The 26,137-nt window shown below is 39.5% G+C and overlaps 1 protein-coding gene and 1 long non-coding RNA gene across 2 annotated transcripts in view; both read left to right on the top strand.

Annotated features, from left to right (window-relative positions):
• The first annotated feature begins 605 nt into the window (after positions 1–605).
• rragca (Ras-related GTP binding Ca) lies at positions 606–8,244 on the top strand. Its single transcript, XM_086077851.1, has 7 exons — positions 606–1,044; positions 3,163–3,366; positions 3,452–3,651; positions 5,540–5,654; positions 5,738–5,880; positions 6,287–6,435; positions 7,607–8,244. The coding sequence occupies exons 1-7, from the start codon at positions 862–864 to the stop codon at positions 7,762–7,764; spliced, it is 1,152 nt and encodes a 383-aa protein (XP_085933977.1). The 5' UTR covers positions 606–861; the 3' UTR covers positions 7,765–8,244.
• Positions 8,245–15,562: 7,318 nt separating this feature from the next.
• LOC147172751 (uncharacterized) overlaps positions 15,563–26,137 on the top strand; it is a 259,688-nt gene continuing 249,113 nt past the window's right edge. Inside the window, exons 1-2 of the long non-coding RNA XR_015095416.1 lie at positions 15,563–15,698; positions 15,815–15,852. This is a non-coding gene — a long non-coding RNA (uncharacterized LOC147172751). The remainder of the gene's footprint in view (positions 15,699–15,814; positions 15,853–26,137) is intronic.

Below are 26,137 nucleotides of genomic sequence, written 5' to 3'. Positions count from 1 at the left end.
ATGTTTTGCTATAAAAACGAATAAGTAACGACGACACAAACAATGCCTTACGCCAGAGCCTATTCCTGACGTTCTGCCACTCTTCCTACTGAGTCGTTTCGCAACTTTTTATTTTTTAACCGTATTTAATCTGTTTGTAACGGTAACCTAAATATTGTGTTTTGAATTTTAGAATATCTATATTTTATTATGAATTTACTTTTTACTTTTTACTTGCTGATCGGGGTCATTTTCAATATTTTTGTGAGACCTTGAACGTCTCAAGTGTGTTGTCGCCATCTGTCGGTGCTACTCTACATTGCCTACTATTTTATCGTTTGTTTAGTTTTAGAACACAATTGTTCCTTGTGTACGATGGTGAAATAATAAACCTTATTTAATGTAAGAAAATGACAAAATAGCGTGTAAGAATGCTTCTTTTGGAGGCTGCTTGGCAAGTCACGAAACAAGTCAGGTGACAGCGACTATCACTCACTGGAGTGACAAGTGCTTTAAACCAATCGCATTTCGCAATGCACGCGAGGGCCAATTGCATTTCGCATTGGAGGCCGCCCATCCAATCAGAACCGAGAAGGGCGGGATTAAATGCATTATTTTATTTTTTCTCCCCCCCCAATGGAAAGGAAATCCGAAGGTAACGTGTGAGCTGGAGCACCACTGTTCACCAGTCAAATGGAGCATTGACGGCCCAGTAGTCGCACTTTTTTTGCGGCTACACTTGAGGTGAATCCCGTGGATGAAAACACGGGCGTGGTGGCCGACAAGTGAAGGTTGGCGCGGGGCCCGGGAGGAGGAGGAGGAGGGGGGATACCAGGGGGGGATACCACCCGGGGATAAGGCGACTGTCGCTTTTGGCCCAAAATGTCGATCCAATACGAAGTGGAGCAACTTGCGGGTAGCTACGGGGTGGCCGACTCGTTCCCCAAAGACTTCGGCTACGGGGAGGAAGAAGCGGACATCGAGGACAGCCCGGCGCCGTCCGACAGCAAGCCGAGGATCCTGCTCATGGGGCTGAGGAGAAGTGGCAAGTCATCGATACAGAAGGTGTGCTAGCCGACAGCTAGCTTCGTCATAGCATGTAGCTACAAATATCACATGCCGTAATAGAAGTACAGTACGATGAGCTAACAGCTAGCCTCGACGCTAAGCTAAATACTGTCTACTTGTGGAAGTGAGGCTATAAATCATTAACCAGTCGGCCAGAGGCTCTCAGTGCATCTCCCTGATTATGTGGACATAACGTCATGTGACTTTTAAAGGCTATCGAACAGTGTCCACACTGGCCTGGGCATAGCAAAACAACCAGATCTCTTTCCTAGTGGTTCTCAAAGTTTTCGAGAGGTTAGGTTTTGACACCAAGTACTACCTTTAAAAAAAAAAAAAAACATACTTCTCGTTCCAAGTGCTGCCAAATCACATTAAACTACAGTAGCGTAGTATGCCCAAGTGTTCATCCGAGTGTTTGTTATTGTGACTCACATGCTGCACAGTTTGAACTTTATCACTGTGCTTAAACATAGGTAACTAAAAAAATATATATATTAAAATAGTGATTCAATGAAAACGTATTGAACTTGAATAAAAAAAATATCAAAATAAATGTTTGAAAACATTTCTATAAGATTAAATGCTAATGTCCTTTTATATAACTGAACAGATTCAACAAATCAATGTACCATGCTGGATTAAGAAAGTTTTAGCCACTGATTAGTTTGAGCGGCTAATTCAGTAATTCTGTCACGTACCACTAGATGGCGCTTCCATATTAGTACAAGGCTGCGCTGTGTCCCGTTGCATGGCAAGGTGGGCGTTCGACGATTTGGTGCCGCTGTTTTTTCAGATCAGCATACCTCGTCAGATCAGCATACGCGTATACTAAACTCTGTAAATCTGTAGCCTCACCCTAAACTCTGAACCAAACACCCAACCCGTCCCCTACAGCGCATGCGCAGCAGTGCAATGTATGCGACTCTGACTTGTACGCTGTTTTTGTCGAGACACCACGTCTCAAATTGAACAATTTTCAAGTTTGGATTGGCGAAGTGTTTTCAGATCGCTAACAGGAATGTGCCCGCTTTCTATTAAAGCAAAAGCTGACAATGTGGCACGACGTATCTTATATTAGATATTACTATTTGAGGAAATGTAAATCTATTTACCGGTAAGTGATACTTTTTCTCTGGTGGTCAAATTCATCCCCCGTTGTGGAGGGCATACAGTTTCTTTGCGGTAATCAGCTTTGAGTAGGCCCGGCAAACATGTGATGTGGCTTTTTTGCTGCTTCACCGCTCCTCTGACTTGAAGAGCTCACGCAGCGCTGCACACACAAGCTCTTTTTTTTTTTTTTTCTGGATGTGAGCTGACAATGCTAATTGTAGTAACTTATTTGTTGTTTGCCCCGCACTCTTCCCTTGTTATGTGCATGTGACATCTGGCTGAGTGCTTCTGAAACTGCCCCACAATATGAAAGTACCGGTATACGATAGAAGGTGGCTTTTATTGGATTACTTTCATCACAAAACCAGAAGTGCGAACATGGATGCTAACTACCTGTTTGATTAGGGTTTCAAAGTAGGTTTCCGAATCAGCGTTGGGAGTTTCAAGGTTAGGGTTTCAACTTCAAGCCTGGGTTAGGGTCTTAAACAAAGGACAGGGCTTAAAGCCAGGGTTGGGATTTCAAAAATGGGATTCATGCCTTGGTTGAGGTTTTAACGCAGGAATTCAAGTCTGGATCAGGGTTTTTCCACAAAGGTAATAGTTTCAAATTAGGATTCAAAATTTGGATTATGGAGTGAAAAGGAAGTTGAAGTTAGGGATTTGAACAAAATTAGGGTTTCAAGATAGATTTCAAGGCCAGGTTAGGGGTTTAAACCAATATTAGTGTTTCAAGATCAGATTAGGGTTTCAAAATAGGTTTTCAAGGCCTGGCTTTTAAATTTGGGTTGGTTTTCAAAGTAGGATTTGTAGTCTTGAGTTACGGGTTTCAAATGAAAGTTTTTCTTTTTATGCTTCAGTCGAGAGACACGCTTTTTTTTGGTGACATGTATTCCAAAATCAAACCGTGTCAATATGGAGCGTTCATTGAACAACATCAGTAACGAGTGAAAAGCAAGTTCATCCACGAAATGTTGAAATGTCGCGGTTTGTTATGTGTTTTTCCAGGTGGTGTTCCACAAGATGTCACCTAACGAGACCTTGTTCCTGGAGAGCACCAACAAAATCTACAAGGACGACATCTCCAGCAGCTCTTTTGTCAACTTCCAGATCTGGGACTTCCCGGGCCAGGTGGACTTCTTCGACCCCACCTTCGACTACGAGATGATCTTCAGGGGCACCGGAGCCCTCATTTTTGTCATCGACGCTCAGGTGAAGCGCGCGGCCGCATGGCATGCTATATGAATTATATGCATTGATGTATTATTATTTTTTTTTTGTGTGTGTTAATTTTCAGGACGACTACGTGGAGGCCCTGGGCCGACTCCACCTGACTGTGTCGCGGGCGTATCGGGTCAACCCGGAGATCAACTTCGAAGTGTTCATCCACAAGGTGGACGGCCTCTCGGACGACCACAAGATCGAGACCCAGCGGGACATCCACCAGAGGGCCAACGACGACCTGGCCGACGCCAGCCTGGAGAAGCTCCATCTCAGGTACGACGCATTTCAACTCCTTCACAGCTATAGACGTCCAAAATTCATTTGGACTATTTTTATGAGTGTAACATTTTTTTCTATTATTGTGAACAAGAGTATGAAAATGTAGAATTTTTTGAATATAATTTTTTTGTACATTTAGAACAGATATACAATTTGTGTTTAATCGTGAGTTAACTAGTAAACTAGTAGACTAGTAAAGTCATGCGATTAATTCCGATTACAAATTTGCCCCTGATGCCCCTAATTTTTAATAACCTTTTCTTTAAAAAAACAAACACAAAACTTATTTATTTATTTATTTATTTGAATATATATATATATATTTTTAAGAAAAGATTATAAAAAATTAGGGGCGTCTGGCAATATATATTTTTTAAACGCAATTATTAGTTCATTAGTTAACTCACGATTAATCACAAATTTTATATCTGTTCTAATACAAAAACAAATCTATGTTTTCATACTTTTGTTAACAAAAGTGGGAAAAAATGTTAAACTAATAGAAATAGTTCAAATGAATTTTTGACGTCTATAGCCGTCAATGGCAGTGAATGAGTTGATGTACAACTGAGTGGGGTAGGATGCATCGTCAAACCCGGAAGCTAACTTTGTTAGTTGATGCTAATCTGCGCGTCCAACAGAACCCAAGGCATCGTGGGATGCGGGTGTTTCTGCATGATAGATGATATAGTGTAGTCAGCTTGAAAGTGGCTCTGGATCTTCCCTTGGCCCACCTGAAGATCTCAAGTGCAGTGAAAATTGATGTGGGACGTGTAAAACTGATGACTCAAAGAATTACAGTGAACCCCCGCTATTCACGCTGATTTGGGGCCGACCCCTGCCACAAATTGTGAAAATATAATTGTATTTGCTTTCAGTTTGCTTTATTTTATTTATTTATTTTAAATATGTTGTTTGGTGCCAAATGAGAATGTGTTCTCAATAGATAAAAGTTAAATATTTTTTTATTTTTTCCCCTAAACTGATGCTCCCCCAAAAGGGTTTTGTAGTTGCGTATATATGCCACAAGATGGCAGCAAAGCACTTAAAGCAGAGAGGATCATAAAACACCAACACCATGCAACTAGCATGTACGCATTCATGAACCAACGTTTCATGAACTGTATTCTGTAGTTAAATTATGCAACACAAACAAAAACAAATGCCTTCCCATGAAGCTCCTCAATAGCATTAGCTAGCATCCTAGCCCAAATAACACGCTAGCACAAACTGACGTGACATCACTTGTGGCCAACCGTGCCGCAGATCCTCGTTAGCTTCGCAGTTTGATGCGTCACTGTCACATTCCACTTGTTTCTTCTAATGGAAAAACAACTCGATGCTAGCGGCCGTCACAGCTATCTTTGAGTATGACGTATGCAGCAAACCCTGCTGACTTGCTAATCAATTTTTTGGGCCTTATCATGAGCATTGATTGGCGCTACAATCACGAGATGGCGGCGGGGAACTTCACTACACCAAAATTGTTTTTTTTTTAAATTTAAAAAAAGCATGTATGCGTGTCAAGCTGGTTATTGCCACTCTATGTTAAAGAATTAAATGTGTATTTAACCAAAGCACATTAACTTTGCCATACAAAAGTTTTAAAACGTTTTAAAAGTTTGGGTTTATAGTTTGTGGTATATTGCTAATTTAAACTATACTAAGGCCATTTTTTGGGGGGGGGGGTGGGATGTCCAGTTTTAACACATCTTTACTGCCGGCAATTACATCAGAGCCTGTCAACTTTTCTCCGTCTGAATCAGCTTCCGTCTCCTCACGCCGTCGCCATGTGACCGCCAGCTTATCGTTTATTTTCAGGAAGTCAGCAAGCGTGATCTACTTCCTCACTTCCTCTTTTTTTTTTTTTTTTGTGGCTTAGCTTTTACTTGACGAGCATCTACGACCACTCCATCTTCGAGGCCTTCAGCAAGGTGGTGCAGAAGCTCATCCCGCAGCTGCCCACGCTGGAGAACCTTCTCAACATCTTCATTTCTGTGAGGAAGCGTTTGTGATGTCACTTCCTGTTTGTCGCCGCCGCGCTGGAATTTCCGTTTTTTTGGCGGGGGGGGGCTTTCAGAATTCAGGGATCGAAAAGGCCTTCCTGTTCGACGTGGTGAGCAAGATCTACATCGCTACCGACAGCTCCCCCGTGGACATGCAGTCGTACGAGCTGTGCTGCGACATGATCGACGTGGTCATCGACGTTTCCTGTATCTACGGGTAAGCGCAATTCTCGGGTCTGGCCACAATTAATCCATTTTTTTGTCTTAGGAGTTTACGTTGTTCAAAGTACACTCTAATGCTCTGAGATGGGCTTTTTGTTTGTTTGTTTTTTTAACCAAAAAGTATGTAGTGGATAGAAAAAGTCTACACACCCCTCTTCAAATGCCAGGTGTTTGCGTTGTGACCAAATCAGAGCCATATGAAATGCTTGTGCTGAAAAATGTGAGAGATATGTCAAGAAAAGCCTACTAGAACATCTGAACTCTATTAGGGATTCATTTGAATCATTTCATTTGCCATTACTTTTATATTCTTTGTGTTGAAAAAAAAAAGACTGAAATCTTTAGTGTAATATTTTCAGCTCCAGTTTGACTAATCCAATTTTTTCCCGACGGCGGTCTAGCCTGAGGGAGGACGGCAGCGGCAGCGCTTACGACAAGGAGTCCATGGCCATCATCAAGCTCAACAACACCACCGTGCTCTACCTGAAGGAGGTCACCAAGTTCTTGGCGCTCGTATGCATCCTCAGAGAAGAAAGCTTTGAGCGCAAAGGTGAAAGAGTTGCAGGGTGAATTGTGGACCTCAGAGGTTAAGTGAGTTCAAGTGCGAACCTCAATTGAGGCTCAGTGCTCGAAACCGCTGTTATTAAGTTTGCTAGATGTGGAGAGCTTAAGTGCATAAAACGCGCACAGAGTTTAAATAAACAACATCAAATGGGTTCAATAGAAGTCTTTTTAAAAAGGGATTAAAATTAGATCAATTTTTTAAATCAAACCATTTGTTTTGACTTCTGCTTTATCACTTTTTAGTTTATAATATATTTTCAAATGAATTTTTACAAATTATTATATACATTGATATAATTCATTCTTTAAAGACAAGAGATTAAATTAACAATTATTTGTCCACATTGATGTGATTTGTTTTGTATTTATTTATTTATTTTTGGGCCCAACTGATTCTTGTTGATATATGGCAGAGTAAAATTCTGATAACCGTTTAATTGGCTGATTACTTAAAATAAAAATATATACACTATATAATTAATAAATACAACAATAAAGATATGGATTACAGGTAGAACAACAGATAGAACATTTATCAAAATTAGTTATGTGTTCGGGAAAAAAAAGTTGTTTTAATTTTTTTGCAGAATTTAAGACGTCTATTATTGGCCGATTACTCGGTTGGAGCCTAATTTTTGGAAATAATTATTTCTTAATTTTTCAATGCATTTATAATAAGTTGATTAAAATAATAATTCGATAGGAATTAAGATGAAGTTTGATATATTAATCGCTCTAGTATTTATTTCAAGTGTTATTCAAGTTTTATTACTTTGAACATAAATAGAATAGATTAAAACATCTTAACTTAAATAAACAAATTATGAAGTCAAATATTTAATTTGTTATTATTTTAGCAAATGTTTCATTCACTTAAAATTAAATGTACAAACTTTTTTTTTTTAAATTTTCATTCCAATTTAAATTCGCAAATTAAATATGAAAATACTGTTATTTATTTTAAAATGAATGCACTGTATGAAATGAAAACATTGTTGAAATCAACTTCAAATTCAGTACAAATATATTTAAAAAAACAGTACATAAAATGTAATGCATATATATGGCTTTAATTAGAACATTCTCTGATTCCAAATTCCATTTTTAAATCCTAAATGTTCCAATTTTAATCCAATCCACCGCCTCTCTGTTGTCAGGCTTGATCGACTACAACTTCCACTGTTTCCGCAAGGCCATCCACGAAGTGTTCGAGGTGGGCGTGTCGGCGCAGCGTCCGCTCGGGGCGCTGCCCGTGGGCTCGCCGGCACGCAGCAAGGCCGTGGCGCTCAACGGCACGCCACGCAACACCGTCTAAAACTCTTTACACATGCAAAAGACGGTAAGGACCAGCCAATAAAGCGGCCAAAGGAAGGGGCGGGGTCACAGGGTCAGCCAGGCCTCAAATGGCTTCTCGGAGCGGACAAGGACTCTTACTTTGGCGTTTGAAGACGACCGATGGGCGGGACCAATGGTCGCCGCGTTGGCAGGATTGTGATGCACCCACTCGGCCACCTGTAAAAGAAATTAGAAAATACTATTGAAGGTAAGGCACCAAAGCAGCACGAAGCACCTCGCATCCGAGTCGCACCTCACCCCCCCCCCCCCCAATGCTGCTGGGACGCCACTTCCTGTGATCGCACGTGTCGAGAGCGCACTCGAAAGGGATTGTATGCGTGTGTGTGTGTGTATGTGTGTGAATGCACGTGTGAATGTGTGGTCGCGTGTCGGGTTGAGCCGGTGAGACTTTGTGTGTTCTTCTCAATAAAGTCAACTAATTAAACACTCAGAATCAAGAGTGATTGCCATTAGCGTTTTTTTTTTTCACGCTATCCCAAGCTTTTTAATCAAAACATGCTTCAGCACGCAATTATTATAATGGTTGCAGCTCGAATTGAGATGCCAATTGGTCGTTAAACGCGAATTTTCGGATTTGAGTGAAGGAAAAAAATGAAGACGATCGTCGCGTCTGCTTGTGTCACAGGAATATTTGAAGGGTAACGTGTGACGCGGAGGAGCTGAAGGAGTTTCCAACCTTAACTCATTCACTGCCATTGACGGCTATAGACGTCAAAAATTAATTTGAGTATGAAAACCTAGATTATTTTTTGTACATTTAGAACAGATATAAAATGTGTGAGTTAACTAGTGAAGTCATGCGATTAATTACGATTACAAATTTTGAATCGCCTGATGCCCCTAACTTTTTCTTTAAAATTTTTATTTTTAAATTTTTTATGTTTTTTTAAGAGTATGAAAACCAAGAAAAATTTACATTTAGAACCGATATAAAATGTGATTAGTTATGAGTTAACTATTGAAGTCATGCGATTAATTACAATAAAAAAATAATCGTCTGACGCCTCTAATTTTTTAATATTTTCTTTTTTGTTTAATTACTTAATTATTTAAACTCAAGATTAATCACACATTTTATATCTGTTCTAAATGTATAATAAATTTTTTTTCTAGGTTTTCATACTTTTGTTAGCAAAAGTGAAACGAATAGAAATAGTTCAATACATTTTTGACGTCTATAGCCGTCAATGGCAGTGAATGAGTTAAGATTGGACTGGAGAGATGCATCCGCCTAGATTAGCTTAGCACAAGCTAGCTGGTATGACTTAAAAAAAAAAAAAAAAAAAGACCAGAGGTTCGATTATTGGCCAGGATACAACAGGGGATCTTGGTGGTTGAAGTAAGCTCTTTAAAACTAAAAAGGAAAATATTTCCATTGGTTGTAGCGGCTGATAAAGCACATTAACCTTTTTGAACAACTTCGGTTTTTCAGTTGTTTGACGGACATATTTTTCATCAAAAGTACGAATAACCCATTCAAGTTAATTCGGAACTTCTTTGTTAATGTCAACACAAATAGCGAAATGAGCTTGGTTTTTTTCTCTCTACAAAATGTATGACTTTAGCTTCCTGAAACATGTTTTTTTTTCTTGAGGAAAAAAAAGATTAATTTCCTGGGGAGAAATGGTTGTCTTTGTTTCTTAAAATAATACAACTACAAAAACAAAACTAATCGTTTCTCAAAAAGTAAACTTTTTTTTTTTTAAGATGAATTTTTTTCTTGTGGGGAAAAAATATCACAGATTTATTTGGTGGGGTGGGGGTGGGGGATTCTGGAGCAAAATAGTTCTCTAATTTTCATTATATTTCTATTTCCTATAGATAAATACATTTAATTAGGGCAAATATCACACTCCACAATTACAAAATCGGCATAAACATAAATAAAACATTATTAATACTAATTAAGAGTTGTTTAAATTTATATATTTGCACCTTTTTTATTTTAAAATAACTAATTTAAATAAAAGATTTATTAAATTGTCCTTTTAATCCAAAATAATTCTCGTGTTTCAAAGAAATGCATGTCTTAATATTTTTTTTTTACATGTTTAAACATTTTCTTGTTTTTTACCAAAAAACTAATGATTGTTCTAATCGTGATTTTAATTATTACCAAATAAATCATGATGAATATTTTCTTCATATTGGAGCAGCCCTATGCTCAATCCCAGCTGATTTTTTGTGTTAGGGTTGGGTCCAAATATCTAAAAACCTCAGAACTATGTGGCATTCATGCTAACCACTAAATGTAACTACATTTACTTCTTTATATATATATATATTTTTTTTTGGGGGGGGGGGGGGGGATAAAATTAAATTTAAATTTTTGTGTGGATGTTTACCTAATGAAGTGTTCTAAAACCACTAGATGGCGTTGTAGGACTGTTTTAAGTGTTGCAGCTTCACTTCGGTTTATTAACGTGTATTATTTATGCTGGGGGGAAATAAATAGCATGTAGAAACATCCATATCTATATTAGCCATAATTGAATGACTCACTACACCTTCAAAATGTAGCCTTAATGTTGCATAGTGATTCAAAGAACATTAAATGATCATATTACAGACCGAATGAGTCCTTTTTATACGAGTCTCTTGCTTGAAACTACAATATTGATGTTTAGTGCGCATAAAAGCAACAAGTGCAAAAGTTGAGGTTAATAATCCTCCCAGTCTTTTCTTTAGAAAAATACACCATCGCATTAATCCCTCTTGCATTGTCGCTTTCCTTGGCTTGAATGCTCACTCAAACGGCCGCTAATTTCAACTCAATTATGCATCCGCATGCGGCCAGGCCATGCGGGAGGATGGAGAGAGTGACACTTAGAGGAGGGATGGAGAATTAAGGCAAAGGGAGAAACACTAACATGATGATGACATTTCGAATATGCGATTTGAAGGTCACGCACGCCATATTCGCACAAGGTCACTTTTTTTTTTAAAAATGTAAACAATCTGACATTGAGTACAAGAATTTCCCTTTTGATCGATTTGATTCATGTAAAAGTTATTATTATTGTGATAATAATATTATTGTGAGCGGCATCGGGTCAGACACCGGTATACCGAGAAGTGTACCTGATAATTTGGTGACCTCATTGAGCTCGGTAGCAAGGGGAAGTGTGATGGTTCGCCCTGTTCTTTCTCTGGGGGAAAACAGGAGGAAAAGTAAAAAAGAAAAGAAAAAAAAGTAAAATAAACGACAGCAATAATAAAAAATGACATATTTGAACGCATCTGCAAGCCTTTTATTTCATTTATGTAAAAATAATGATGTAAGTAGATTGGATTGATGGTTATTTAAATTGTATAGGCATATATAGGGCACTACAGTGTTGTTGTGGTTTATTGTGTAAACATTGGATGGTATCCTTATTTGTATTTTTCTGAAAAAAAGAGAAAAGAATAAGAACAGCTATAGCAAAAAATAAAAAGTCTGCCAGTAGCAAAATAACCCCTCAAAATTTCCCCCCAAAATGCAGTATTAAAAGTCCTGTAAATCTCAAATAATTCACTTTTGAATAATTTTTACCTTATGTTAACAAAGTCATAAAAAGTCCAGTCCTTCTCTTAAAGAATGGGGAAAAAGATGACTAAAGTAAAAAATATATATATATATATATGTAATGCACTCCAATAATAAAACACTAATACATTTTCAATGTTGCATAAAAAAAAAGAAGAGACAATTATTGAATAATTAGTCTCCAATAATTATTAATATGGAGGGGAACATTCCAATAAAAAGTCATGCAGCCCTAATGTATGTCAATAATTAAACAAAATGGATCCCTTAACAATGTGTGTCTTTAAAAAAATAATAAAAAATACATCTGGGTAGTGTGTTGTACATAATCCAACCACTAGATGAGGCTGTTTTGTACACTTTCTCACTTTTGTCTTTTATTTTTATTTTTTTTACTTGCTTCAAGAGCCCACTAACAACATGTGACTTTCTTCCTCCCAAGAGAAACAATGAACTCAGTCACAGTAAAAGTCACTCCACGATGTATAATAAAAGCACGGCTGCCTCCTCACTCTATCTAATAATAAACGCAGCTATAACAGTGATGACGTCAAGCTCGAAAAGCCTACTTTGAAAAGATTTTTCATGCCACTGGGCCCACTGTTCATCTTGGTTATCATTACAACCATTAGGCTCTTAATAAAACGCCGCCGTTATCAGCCATCTTTTATTAGCTGCGGTGGAATGAGGGCCGCAAAATGAATTTTACAGCCCAATACAAAATGTGGGACTTCATCTGTTGGATTGTCAGGCAAATTATTCACAAGTACAGTGAATCTCGGCTTTGTCGCGTTTTTTTTGTTTTTGTATTTGCATATTTGCAGATTATTATGATTATAATTTTTTTTAGGGGATGGATTTATTGTTTATTATTTACTGTTATTTGCTGAAAATGTCATATATTGACTGTTTTTGTTATCAGAAGAACCAAAGTAATAAAATATTACCAATACTTTGTCGCCATCTGGTGGAATCTTAGTTTTGTTTGAATTCTTGCTAGTGTTTTTTTCGTCTTCATTTGAGATATCCTATGTTGGTTTTCTTTTGTTATAGGCCTACCAAGTGCTCAGTCAAAAGTGAATGTGAAATTTATAGTCTGTGTAGGCTATTTTATTTTGTAAACGGCAAAAGTAGGTTTAACATAGCTACATGCGAGTGAGAATATTTGTATTTACATGTATGATGTCATGTCAGTTTGTGCTAGCTAAAACTATTGATGAGCATCAAGTGAAGAGAGTTTGTTTATGTTGAATCATTTAAAGGCATACTTTACATTTAGCCATTTTCAGCAGTAACATTTTTATTTTTGTCGATAATTCTTATTCTTATTATCATTATTACTATTTTTAAATCTATGAATACGTAATTGTTTATTTTATTTTGCGTCTAATCACGCTGGAAGCTGGATCTTTCAATCGCTACGTAGCCCCCCGCCTCTTCCAATCATCTTCCCTCCGCCTGCTTTCCGAGCTCTGCGATTGGCTGGCCGGAGCGGGAGGCAGTAGATGTGCACGGGGAACCTCCTGAAGTAGCTGCTGACTGAGCCCCTGATGCTAGCTCGCTAGCTCCCTAAAAGGTAAACAAGCACCGTGGGAGCTAGCTAGCTAGCTAGCACCTGGGGCTAAACCCAAACTGTGGCAGAGTTTTTACTTTCTGGAACTTGATTTGCCACCTATGAACACCTGTGATGTCATTTTCAGTTGACAGCAAGTGGCAAAATGTGTTTTGAAGTAAGTTGTTCATTTAATTATAGACAAAATATTAACTTTTTATTGCTGAAAATGTCTAATTGAGTCAAGTTTGCTTTTAACTAGTGAATGGCAATTTTAAAGATAATAGTGCTCAGTGAGGCATTCATGTGTTTCCTATGGCGGTGGCGCGAGGATTTTGTTTTGTGTTTTCGTGTCAGTTTGAAAACTATTTGACACACTTCTTATTTGCGAATGAAGCTTATTAGATGTAACGAGGGCATGCCATTAATTCAATGGCGTCTCCTTGTTGACAATTTGAAAACATCAGCCAAATGGGCTTTAAAAAGAAAATTCTAGGATGTTTTTTTGCTCCTACACGTTGATTATAAGGCGGATGTGCTAAATAGGCCCCCGGATTTTGTTTTGCCCATGTTTTCCGCACAGTCAGAAGATCTGCGTTTGAAGGTGTGAATGGTGTTTTTCTGGCGCTCTCAAGTCAACCAGGCTAGACTCCATATATCCGTGACCCTATGATAAACTTTTTAGAATATGGATGGATATTTTTCCAAGCAGGCTACATTCTGTTTGGTGCACAATGATTCCTACAGTATTCATGTTTAAAAGTTTTTATAGAGAAGGTTTCATTCACACCAACTTGCAAAAAAATGACTCAAAACACTGTAATACGCATGCCAGGCTACTAGTTGGCGATGTCTTCACGATGTCCTCCTAGAATGTGACACATCTAATACCATTTTTACAAACCTAAGAAAGTAAAAACCGTGCCACAGTTTGGCTTTAGCCCCAGGTGCTAGCTAGCTTCCTAGTTAGCTCCCATGGTGCTTGTTTACCTGTTAGGGAGCTAGCTAGCTAGCATCAAGCAAACGGTGGCACGGTTTTTACTTTCTGGACCTGGATTTGCCACCTCTGTGGTTAACTACTGTATCGCCTTTATATCAGATTGATTCCAAATCTTGCAGGATCAGACTTAGCTCATTACTGACGAATCAACATTAATTATTAAAAATATCTGTATCGGCGATACTAGCCCTGTATTTACTTGGTATAGGATCAATACCAAATATCGCAGTCATAAAATATTAATATACCTTTAGTTAGTATGGAATCAATAAAAAAATCTTGCAGTATTAGATTTCTCAATTGGATTTTACATTATGAAAGTATAATATCAGTATCAGCGATACCGGCCCCGTATTGACTTAATAATCGATTGATACGAAACCTTGCAGTATTGCACACTACTAGTGTGTATGTGTGAGAGGTGGCTTATCGAGCCAAAATGGCGTCCGTCGCGCGTGCATTTTCATCCATATCGTCGACATGTCTTCGCCTTGTTACATCAAGACAGACGGATCAGTCAGCCGGCGCTTCGATGCTTCCAGTGCACGCGGCCTCGGTGAACATGCACATTGCGTTTTTTTTTTTTCAGGGCCCAATTTTTTGAGGGCGCGGGGGTGTTTGGGCGCCCTCGTTAAAATAGGCGCCGCTCAGCCGAGGATGTTCGGGTCATTTGCAGGAAGCGAAAAAAAAAAAAAAAGATCGGCAAGAGGGAGCATATGAAGCGGAAGCTTTGTGCGACCACGCGGTTATCGACAGCTTGACAGCAGCCTGCAGCCATTTGTTGAGTTTTTGGAGCTTTGAGAAAGGAAGAAGAAAAAAAAAGATGAAAAAAGATATTTAAAAAATTTAATAAAAGGCTGTTGTGATGTTGTGTCCTGCTGTGTCGTCTTCTTCGACTACTTCCTGCTGGATAGCAGACTTCCAACAGAAGAAGAAAAAAGAAGAAGGAAATTCCTCTTTAATTTTATTCCAGTGTGTGTTTAAAACAAATCAACTGCTGAGAAGCATTTGGAAGCAATATGGCAGCTTTAAAACAAAACAAAACAAATGCTGACAAAGCTTCCCCAAAGTGTGATTGTTAACAAGTCTTCCCAGCAACTTTACTTAAAAAAGTTTTCTGGGATAACACATTTGGTTCTTAGATGATGTATTACTGTTAGAATAATCCAAAAGACATCCTAAAATTAATTTCTTTATATTTCACATAGACTACTTTTCATTCTGTTTTCTTCCTTTAAAAGTAGGGCAAAAGTCCATTAGTGAGTAAATAGCACGGAAAACAACTTTTATGTACGGCATTAATTGTATCTTTAAGACACAATATGGTAAGATTTTTAACTTTTTAGTTTTTAAATGAGTGAAAATAGTCGATTTTTTTTTAAAGTGACGTTTTATTCAGAGCAGATATGAAACGCGCAGGCAACCATTTTAAAAGCCCATGCTTGACAGAGGGGGAAATCCAATAATAATGATTACAAATACTTGTATTAATTAACATTAAATCATGATTAACCTTTTGTATTTTATTTAGAAGTTACATAATGACTAACTCTGTTTTCTTTTTTTTACCTGTTTATAGCAAAAAAAATAAACATTCCGACAGCTTCTACATATGATCACCCCCATTTACTTCCGTAACGTGGTTCAGTCCACTTAAAATCAGGTGCGTAGGCCTCTGTTTTTGACCAGCTTGCATGCGTGAAGATAATGTGTTCCCTCTCAAAATGTCCCTTTTCCACGCCAAAAAAAGGAAGTATTTCATTCGTGAGGTTAAAAAAAGAGAAGGGAAGGGGTCATGTAAATCAAACAGGGGTAAGTGTTGTCACTTGTAAGCCACCAAATACCATGATTTTTTTTTATTTTTTATCACTAACAACTGACACGTGCATAAAATAAAAATGGAGTCATACTTGTTTCCTCATTACCAGTAAAGACCTCCTCGTCCCTGTGGACCATCTGAAAAAAGGTAAGCAACTTACAATTGTGTTTTTGATTAATAGCCTACTACTGTATGCTAGCTTCATTGCAGGGGGCTATGATTGGAGTTTTCAATTAAACATAAACAGCCACTAGTGTAAATATGTTGAAGCTGTTACATGAAAATATTACTTTTCAGGTCTGATGAATTATAATTCATTATTGGCTATATAATCTAAAAGTGGATTGTTCTGGCGGCTGTTTGTGCGCCAACATTTTGAATCCGCATCATATAATGTCCGAGCTGCGTTAAATGATCGATCACAGTATCACTGCTTTCATTCATCTGTGAAATATGCATTCTTGATTTGTTTGTTTTTTAAATAAATACATATTTTTGGGTTGAAGCAGTTGGTTAGGATTTGAACTTTCAAGCTACACCAGGGATGTCCAGACTTTTTCCACTTAGTTTTTTTTCCACTTTTATTGCCGATAATGCATACATTTATCCATATTATTCTAATAACAATATTTAAAAATGGCTTTGAACAAACAACTCAAATGTATTTACAATTAAAAAAATGTCAATATTTTTTTGCAAACTTTCACTAAACGTGTTACATGAAAAAAAAAAAAGGATTAGATCTGTACCGTTAAATATATATTTTTTTAAATATACACTTTATTAATTGACATGACACATCTGCCATCATGTCAAAACCAAAAGGTAAGCAGAGCTGTAGTGAATTTTGTTGGCGGTGTTGGTGTTAGCTAGCAGCATTAGCATCCGACAAGTGGTGCTACTTGATTTCTCTGTGAAATTGTCAACGAGGTGTTGAGTGTTAGTAGTAATTTTTTTTTTAAATTCTGTATGGGTGATCGTATTTTTTCCCATTGATTTTTAAAATTATTCTTTTTTATCCGTTAGCTTCACCTCAGTTGCCACGCTAACAAATCCAGGACTGCCCATTGGCCCAGCATTATGTAGGGCGGGGTGTTGTTTTGCTTACGTGCATGAGGCCCGGCCGCCTCCTCGAAAGCACAAAAATGAAAAAAAACAACAACATACATATATCTTCTTTAATGCATCACACAACGTGTTGGATCATAGCCTGTGCTGTAGCCTCTTGCTAAATCTGCATTTCATCCCTGCTCTTATGCTGTGATGTGCAACTGACTGTGTTTTGTATTCGCGCACACACACACGCGCGCACACACGGCAGGAGTTAGGCCTGCAGCCCTCCTGGGTGTTTTGTGGGTCGGATTCACACCGCTGAATCCTTTGACTGCGCCATTGTTATTTAAATGTGCGAGGGCGATCAGCGGCGGGCATTAATGGCATCCGCAACACACACACACACTCACACGCACACACGCTTGAGCGTCAGCCTTGTGGATGCACCTTGAGGGGCCGCATGAATAACAAATAGCAGGCGACGATTTCCAGCGTTTTTGCCGCATTAGTCAGCAGTCTTTGTTTTTTTTGGGGGGGTGTGTGTGTGTGTGTGGGGGGGGGGGGTTTTAATGGCAACGCTTCCTCGCCGACATACACTTTTAAGCTAGGTATATTATTTAACTCCGGAGTTGCCACTGATTAAAGTTGGACCAAGTGGGACGGGAGGGAACTGATGTTTTTTGTTCTGTCAAGGCCAATCAGAGCTTGGACGGCGCATATGAGGTGACTGTATTGTTTTAACACCGGTGAAGACCAACCCCGCCCCTACTCACCAAAATTGGATTAGACAGGCACCTCTGGCCATAAAAAAAAAAAAAGTAGTTGGAATTGCTGGACCTGCTGCATCTCAACTTAGTATAACTGATACAATTAGAGTAGGTTTATTGATCGAGGCCAAACAATCAAATTCCTCATTGGACTGGTTAGGGTTAGAGGGGGTTAGGCGGATTAAGTGTCAGGGGTTGGTATGTTTTTATTTTTTTAATGATTAATCATTGATCCATGTTTGTGCATGTATGCAGTGTTAGGGGTGTTTGGCCTCGGGGTTAGGGTTTGAGGGATAGGGTTAGATCTTGATTCTTTGACCTTTGATTGTGCGTGACCTCAGTGTACAATCTAAAAGCCAGAAGAGAAAAAAAAAGCCCCTGAGAGAATTGTCTGTTTTTAATAGCGTGCTAATGCTAATTGCGATTACTAACCGTTTCGCATAGGCTAATTTTGTTGTTTAATAATGTTCGTGCACATAATTAGTAGGGGTGGGAATCTTTGAATGTCTCATGATTCAATTCCGATTTTTGGGTGTGCGATTCGAATCAGAATCGATTTTTGATTAAGAAAGATTTTTGATTGACAATGATTTGATTGACAATGATTTTTTGCTTCAATGGATAGATGTTCAAGGAATCGTAATGATCTACTCCAGTCTGACTCGCTAATGCTAATTAGCGCGCTACTCGCGGCACTTTAATCACTCAAAAGAACGGCTCCACGCTGCAAAAAAAAAAAACTTTTATTGGAATAATGATCGTGACTTTTTCCTTCTACTCTCTAATGTGGCTACAACTTAACAGTGTATCAGACGGCGTGGAACCACACTGCCCCTAAGTGGCCAAATCGGGTACAACGTGAACAGCGCTCCCAATAAAGGCACACACAAACAAAGGGAAGACAGTATGAAATAATTTAAATAGAATCGATTTTGGGACGTTTAAAATAAATTCTGAATCGTACTAAATGAGAATCGGGATTCTTATGAGAATCGATTTTTTTGGGCACACCCCTAATAATTAGTAGTTATATCCATATCCACTCAGTTCAACTCATGTAGATACGCTTGTACAGTATGTGTGAACTAAATGGTGGTTACTGTTTGTTTACCATAAATGGTAATCGCTAGAGAGCTAATGCTAATCGCGATTGCTAATGCTAATCGCGATTGCTAACCATTTAGCATAGGCAAATTTTTGGGGTATTTAATAATGCATATGTACATAAGATAATTAATGAGTAGTTATAGCCACTGAATTCAACTCAGGTTCAACCTTAGATTAAGAGAAAAATAAAATAAAATAAAATAAATACAAATTAAAAATAAATCATAGGCGATCATTCAATGGAATTATCGATAAGATAATCGATTTAAAAAAGATTTGACAGTGGCAGCCCTAGAAATAATTGAGTATTAGCACAGACTACTAGCCACACTGTGGGTACGCAAGTTAGCCGATTGGCAGCATGTCGTGAGTGCGGCTGCTGCAGTCTTTGTTTGTTCGTTTACCAAAATTGAATTAGACAGACACCTCGAGCCATTGGGGAAAAAGCACTACTGCCGGAATTGCCGGAATTGCTGGACTTGTTGCCTGTGAATCTGGTGTCCTGATACAATTAAATTAGGGTTATTGATCAAGGCCAAACAATCAAATTCCTCATTGAACTGAGCCCCACCCGGCATCTAATAACATCGTTTGGGCTGCAAATCAACTCCCGTGTAAAGACTTGTAAAGACCGGGGGGCTCGGATTAGGAGGATAAGGGTTAGGTGAGCTTTGATGAGGTTAAGGTAGATGTTTGCAGTTAGTTGAAAAAATATATATTTTTACAGTTACCTACTTTGAATGCATGAAGGTGTGTGGACTTGCACCCTCTTTCAATTCGTCATTAACTAATTCACTAATGGGCCACCTACACTATATATTCGTTATTAGGGATGAGCGAGTACATCGCTATCTGTTCTAAATGATCTGCATGCGTATTTGGAGGGGTGTGGCCTAAACAGGAAGTGGGCGTAACCCACACCAAAATGGGCGTGGTTAGAACAGAAATAAGTGGGGCTTACATCAATTCGGTAAATATTTTTTCAATTTCACACTTAAAATCTTGGTAAAATAAAGTGTGAAATTGATGTCGATTGATCAAAAGTTGCTATAATTTTTTATTTATTTGAGAACTATTACCAAAACAGCCCAATTGCTATTCAAATCAGTGCTTTTGATCACAAAAGTGAGAACTATTTTTCAAATGTTTTTATTTTATTTTATTTTTTAAGAAACTGTATGTGTATCATTATGCCCAATTTTTTTTTTATGGGTAGGCATGGAAGAGGGGATCACCCGGAAAACGGTTGAAACTTTTTCTGGTGAGAACGAAGAGACTTTTTACAGAACACTTATTTTGTCAGTCAATGAGAGTTAATAAAAGTTTTTATGAAGCTCACAGTTTGACCCCAGAACTGATGATTTCCATTTCCATTTCTTCCTACGGGGAAAAAAAAAAAAAAGTATTTAATAGTGCAACAAATAGCTGCCTCACCATAAAACAAAGCCAACTAACGCTCAAGAGATGATGATACAAGCATTGTTCGCTTGCTGAGCTTTTTCGTGGGCCAACGTCTTCTCGCTCTTTTTGTCGTTTCTTTTTTGCCTGGGACTTTGTGTGTTTGTGTGTGCGTGCGCTTCACAGTGTTGTCACAAGTGATCCCATTTTCATTACTCACCGCCTCAAAGGAGGAGGTGAGGCCCTGGCTAGCTCGCCACAGTGATAAATGCATTACGCCAATAAACCCTGTCGCCACTGAGGTGCTGAATGCTGACACGCGCACGCGTGCACGCGCACGCACGCACACACGCCCCAAGTGAGAAAAGAAGAAAGAGGCTGCCAGCGACGAGAGCGATGGATAGATAAAGGGAGTAAAGAGACAAGCAAATGGGAAGAGAAAGACAGTGACAGCCCACAGGAGATGAGAAAGAGGAGATGGAGGGCGAGAAAGAAAATAAACAGAGATGCGAGAGCGGGGAGTAGGGGTCTTGGAGAGGTGTGGTGGTGGTGGTGGGGGGGGGGGGGGGTGAAAAGAAAAGTGACAGGTGCTGAAGAGCGACAGCAAGGCGTGAAGAAGGACAGGAAGTAGAAAGGAAGAGGTGGGAGGTAATAGGTCGAGGCCTTGCGGGGGTCGCTAATGACCATGTGGAGCAAAAGAGAGAGTGATGGGGTTCGAGGTGAAGGATGTCCAGTTTAGCCTGTTAAGAAAAGTCAGCATTGGTCGGGAACTTTTTGTCATCCGTCACTTGTTTACTTACAGAGGGTCCTTGGTTTACAACGGAATTCCGTTCTTATTGTGGCTACGTATTGCAAATTTGTAGTCGGCTGATTTCGAACTTACGCTGAAGAAGTACAAAAGTCAGAATTAGTTCAAACAATATTGAGGCCATAAAACAGTAATTACAGCGAACTCATATTTGTCACCTTTACCACTTGCAATATGTGAAAAACACAATATAGAGACACCATATTGAAACTTTTTGTCCCTCCTACACTTTTACCCCAGGGTGTTGTAGCGGCTTTTCATTGTCAACCACGAGTGTGCGCCAGGTATCGTTATTGCCCATCCCCAATTAAAGCACACTTAAACATATTAAAACACATGCTTTTATATTATTCATGATCACTTTGATCACTTTCACTGTCACAAGCAATACAATCACTTTGAGGTACACAGTTTTCCAAACGAGGCTTCGTTTACTTCATTTTGTCTCAAAAACGATGCAATGCGCTTGTCCTCATGGGAAATGTGGTCTTCCTTCAGGCATAACATTACCGCTTTTGTCCATATGGTGCCGCCATAATCAACGTAAACTGAAAGTTCCTTAGTGTTGCTTTAAAATAAAATAAAAAATAAGATGCTATACTTACCCAGCTTTTCGTCTTTGTGGCCATAATGTAGAAAAAATAAGGCGAAAAAGCCAAAGATACTTATGGTGTACAAACACAGACAAGCGCTAGCACTAGCTAAGCAGAAATACCAGGGACAAAACGGCGGATGAGGCGCGGCTGCTGTAAAGTCGAAACGTCGTAGGTGGAGTGCGTTGTAACTCGAGGACTCGCTGTCGTAATGAAATTCAGCTAGCTTAATGCTAACATGTATTGTGAAATGCATTGATAAGCTCACAGAAGTTAGCGTCGATGTTACGGTACAACTGCTACTGCCACATACATGAAGCAGCAACAACTACCAACAACACGTGTGTGTGTATACAGTACCTCAGAATCTGTGCACCTAACGACTGATTTCCATCGGAAAAAATCTGGAACCGTTGTTTTATGTACCCCAAATTGTGTCTCTGGAACCACGCAGTGTACATCCAGCCTGTATACGCAGCGTAGTGTATCTCTGTATGCCCTCCCTCCTATCTCCCACTCCCCACCTCGCTCAGCTCTCCACCTCTGGTAATGAGGTGAAGGTGGATCAGAACCCTTAGCGTGAGCAGGGTCTCGGTCCCGGCCGGGCCTTTCTCTCATTAGCCTGCCATCACAGGTTCGCCCCAGCCACAACACAACCATCAGAACCCAGGGAGTTGATGGAGAAAAGTGGGCTTTTGAAATAAATGTCTTTTGGGATGTTCTGGGTGGGGGTGGGGGGGTGACCAGGGGATTGTGGGGTACAGGGAGAGCTTGAGAGGGGTAGAGAGCAGCATACAATAAAAATAAAAAAAAGAAGGTGGGGGTGGGTGTGACCTCGTAATATGAACTGAGTGGGTTTGGAGGGCAGGAAGAGGGTGGGGGGTACGTGCGCCACATAATGAACGGTTGAACTTTTGGGGGCGTCTGGGTCGGCATACCAAATCAAGTCACCTTCTAGGAGTGCAGGGAGAAAAGGAGGGGAAAGAAACAAGAGGCGAGCGACCCGGACGACTTGAGGCGAGGCACAGACTTTAACGAGGGACCGGGGAGAGAGGAAAGGGGCCGAGGCGGGCCGCGCTTGCCTAATAGGCGGCGGGCATGGCAAGGGAGGGACGGCGAGAGAGAGAGAGAGAGAGAGAGAGAGAGCGAGGGAGGTAGGGAGACACCCCCCCGCCTCCTCCTTGTGGCTGCCACGGGGGCCTGAGTGACAGAAATTAATAATTAGTGACAATGATTGACAGCGCTCCCTCCATCTGCGGCTCCTCGCCACGCCGGCCTCCGCCAGCGACCGCGGGCACAATGAGCTCCAGAGGGATTGTGGGAGATGCACATGATTGACATCTGCCTCCTGGAGAGACAAGGGAAGGGGCGGGGGACAGAGGAGAGTTTTTAAGGAGGGGGGGCGGTGAGCATAGATGGTCCTCTCCGTCCAACACCCCCCCCCCCCCCAACCCCTCCATCACGCCTCCTCGGACTGCTCATCTCGCCATCCCATTTTCCGGCGCGCCACGCCACGCCATTATGCAAAAAGTGACAAATTGACCACAGGAGGGAAGAGAAGCGCAGGGATAAATAAAGAGGAGAAAATGAGAAAGAAGGGGCTTAAGGTCCGGCCTATTCTGTAGCGAGAAGTTGGGGAAATAGCCTGTAGATAGCCATCAACGAGGGATTTGTCACTTGTCTCCTCTCCTGTCCCATCCTTCCGTCCTCTTAGGCCATCCTTGAGTGGCGGTCTCTCTCCGACGTCAGGAGTGACATCATCGCGCCGGGGTGGGCTAAACGTCCTTGATCGCAAATTGGTGGCATAAAAATATTGTTTTCGCTGCGGATTGGATTTGTTAAAAATGTCAGCAAGCTCATCTTTTAAGCTTGGATTGTCCAATTTCCAAAAGTCATTAAACACCTAGATTACGTTTTCCAGAATAGTTTTTTTTGAGTGACCATATTTACTGTACCACTGGGTTGGGTTTGCATCCACCCATTCTTATTAGAATTTTCAAGAAACGCGAAAATAAAACGAAACGGAAACGCTAGAAATTTGAAAATTTGTTTTTACGCTTAGATGATTTTGAAGCGTATCAGAAAAAGGAAAATGCAAATTTTGGCTATGGAAACGCTGACAAGACCGGATACACGTCGCACATGTTGACCAGTTATTACATCACACGTACATTTGTAGTCCCAAAGCAATGGCAGACGAAAAAGTAAGGTATGTTTGGGGGTACGACGAAACAGAAATGTTTTTGGAATTCATTAAAGAAGCGAACATTTATGCTATTTTAGATGGAAAACAGCAACGCGACAGTTGATCAAGAATTACAAAAGAAAACTCATACGCTTCCCGGTCATCTTCTTCTTTTAAATTACTGGTGGATCACATCGCTATAGTGTATACCGCCACCTATAGCGGCGGAGTCCCCTCTCAATATTTGCAAAAGAAGAACAGATGGAAACGGGCATAAGTCGCATGTCTGTTTTGCACATTTTCAGTAAATTCGCTGAAACAATTGGATGGAAATCTGACTACTGAAACTTATAAAATAATGAATTCCCACATGCCCAAAATGTCAGGAAACAACTCTGTGTAGAAACATGACATGATTTGCAACTGTCTGTCCAATGGAAGACAACTTCATATTTATTTTATAAAAAAGTTTTTGTGGAACTTTAGGAGCATGTTTTTTTTTGTGGTCATTAATATTGCAAAACTCCAAATAAAAACAATATGGAGATACATGCTTTTCATTAGAAAACTACAATAGTCAAACATTACATAACATTAAGTTTAGCTCAATCTTTACAATTTCCTATACTGCCATCTACAGGACTGGAGTGTCGACTCCTTTACATCTCCTCCTTCTTTTTTGAATGAACAGTGAAACAAAAAAAAAATCCAAATATATAGTAAAGTTAATTTAACGTTTATGTGATGTATTATATTAAAACTTCTAATTTTATGAGTTTTTGAGAATTTCAATGTACACATTGCAAAAATGATTAGTGCTGCATTCATAATAATAATAATAATAATAATAATACATTTTATTAGTAAAGCACTTTATATTTCAACAATCTGCTACAAAGTGCTACAGAGCCAAAAGGCTTTTGCACAAAGAAAAGTCCTAAGAGCCCATTAGCAATCACTAGTGCCACCCAGAGGACTGGAGTGGCTCTGTATCAACTCGAAGTAGACAAACGTTCTAAGGGTTGTTCACCCTTGGCGGAAGTCTCTCATTCCAGTTCCATCCATCTCAATTGTTACTCATCCCTGTCCTGCCCTCGGGTGTACCCCCGACTCTTCATTCGTCTTACACCCCCTTTCCCCTCACCAGGGCTGTTTCCGCCTGCCGTGACAAGGCCCAGCGCTAATGTGCTCCGGTACGGCTTAATCGGTGCGCCGGGTCTCCAAGGCTTACCGCGGCACACTGCTACAAAGTACACAGTTTACCTCGGGGCCACGAGAAAGAATAGGCTTTTCACAGGGAAGCCGGCAAACCCAGTGGGGAATCAGTTTCACATCACAACACATTATTGATTTTTTTTTCTTCTTTCTTTTCTTTTCTTTTCTTCCCCTCCCCAAAAGAGACATCGTTGCTCGAGTCTGGCTTTCCTATCTCAGCAGTGCTTGCTACAGAGGTAGCTAAGGAGCTCAGGATGAAGGTCGTACCCTCGAGCTAACCGCTGTAATGTGTCTTATTCCACCACCATAACTATCAATTATTTGGGTAACTAAGGCAGTTTTGCGCTGTCAGTAGCTATCTTACACGTTTTCTTCAAGCAGGCTACACGCGTACACCGATTATTGGGTCGAACTGGAGCATTACGCTACTAATCAAAGACAGCCAAGGCCCAATTATTAGATGTCTCAAATATTATTATTATTATTATTATTATTATATGCATGTAGAGGGGGGTACGTACTAGTCAGGCCATCAATCGTAAACATTAAACATGTTCAATATTTGCGATTGTAAATCCAATCGGCCAACTCTGTGATTTGTGATGTGCAACTGTGAAAGGAAAAAAAACAACCAAATGGAAAAAGTTGTTATGAATAATGTTGGTCATTCTTCTCGAATCAAAGGGCACAAAATCGATTACAATCGAAAATTGGGGGATGATAGATTTAATTAGCGCCATGTGCAAGGCCATGCCAGGAACATGCTGTAGATGTCCCTCATGTAAATGGAGTGATATTTTGAAGCTCGCATACTAATAAGGTCTGTCTAATAATGGCTTTCCTTGACGACACAACCCACATTTATGAGTCCTTTCAATGTCAAGAAAAAAAGAAAAAACGATTTTCCACAAAAGCCCACAATGTCATCCAAGCATCTAATTGATCTTTTTACATTGACATCAGCTTATTAGCGGCTAATTTAACCTCGCTAATTTGACCTACATCCATCAGTCAGGCAACTGTTCAGTAAAAATATCATTAAATTTTTGTCAATCATCTTTTGAAATTGTACACTTCATGCGGAAAAGACTATCAACATTTTAAAACTGTTCATTCCATTATTTGAAAAGCAATGGATTGTTAAATTAATTGATAATTGTTTTGATAATTGATTACTCATTGCTCGTGTAATTTCAGTCCCTCAACAGTAAATATCCAATTTCTGTCTTCCCTGAAAGCAGACTGATTATCCTTTTTTTTTCTTTTTCAAAATAAAACATTTGCAAATATCTGCTTTTACTTTGGA

This window comes from Leptonotus elevatus, chromosome 6 (genome assembly GCF_054856555.1).
Source record: "Leptonotus elevatus isolate MCC_2025b chromosome 6, RoL_Lele_1.0, whole genome shotgun sequence".
Lineage (NCBI taxonomy): Eukaryota > Metazoa > Chordata > Actinopteri > Syngnathiformes > Syngnathidae > Leptonotus > Leptonotus elevatus.
This window is presented reverse-complemented; position numbering and strand designations above follow the sequence as displayed.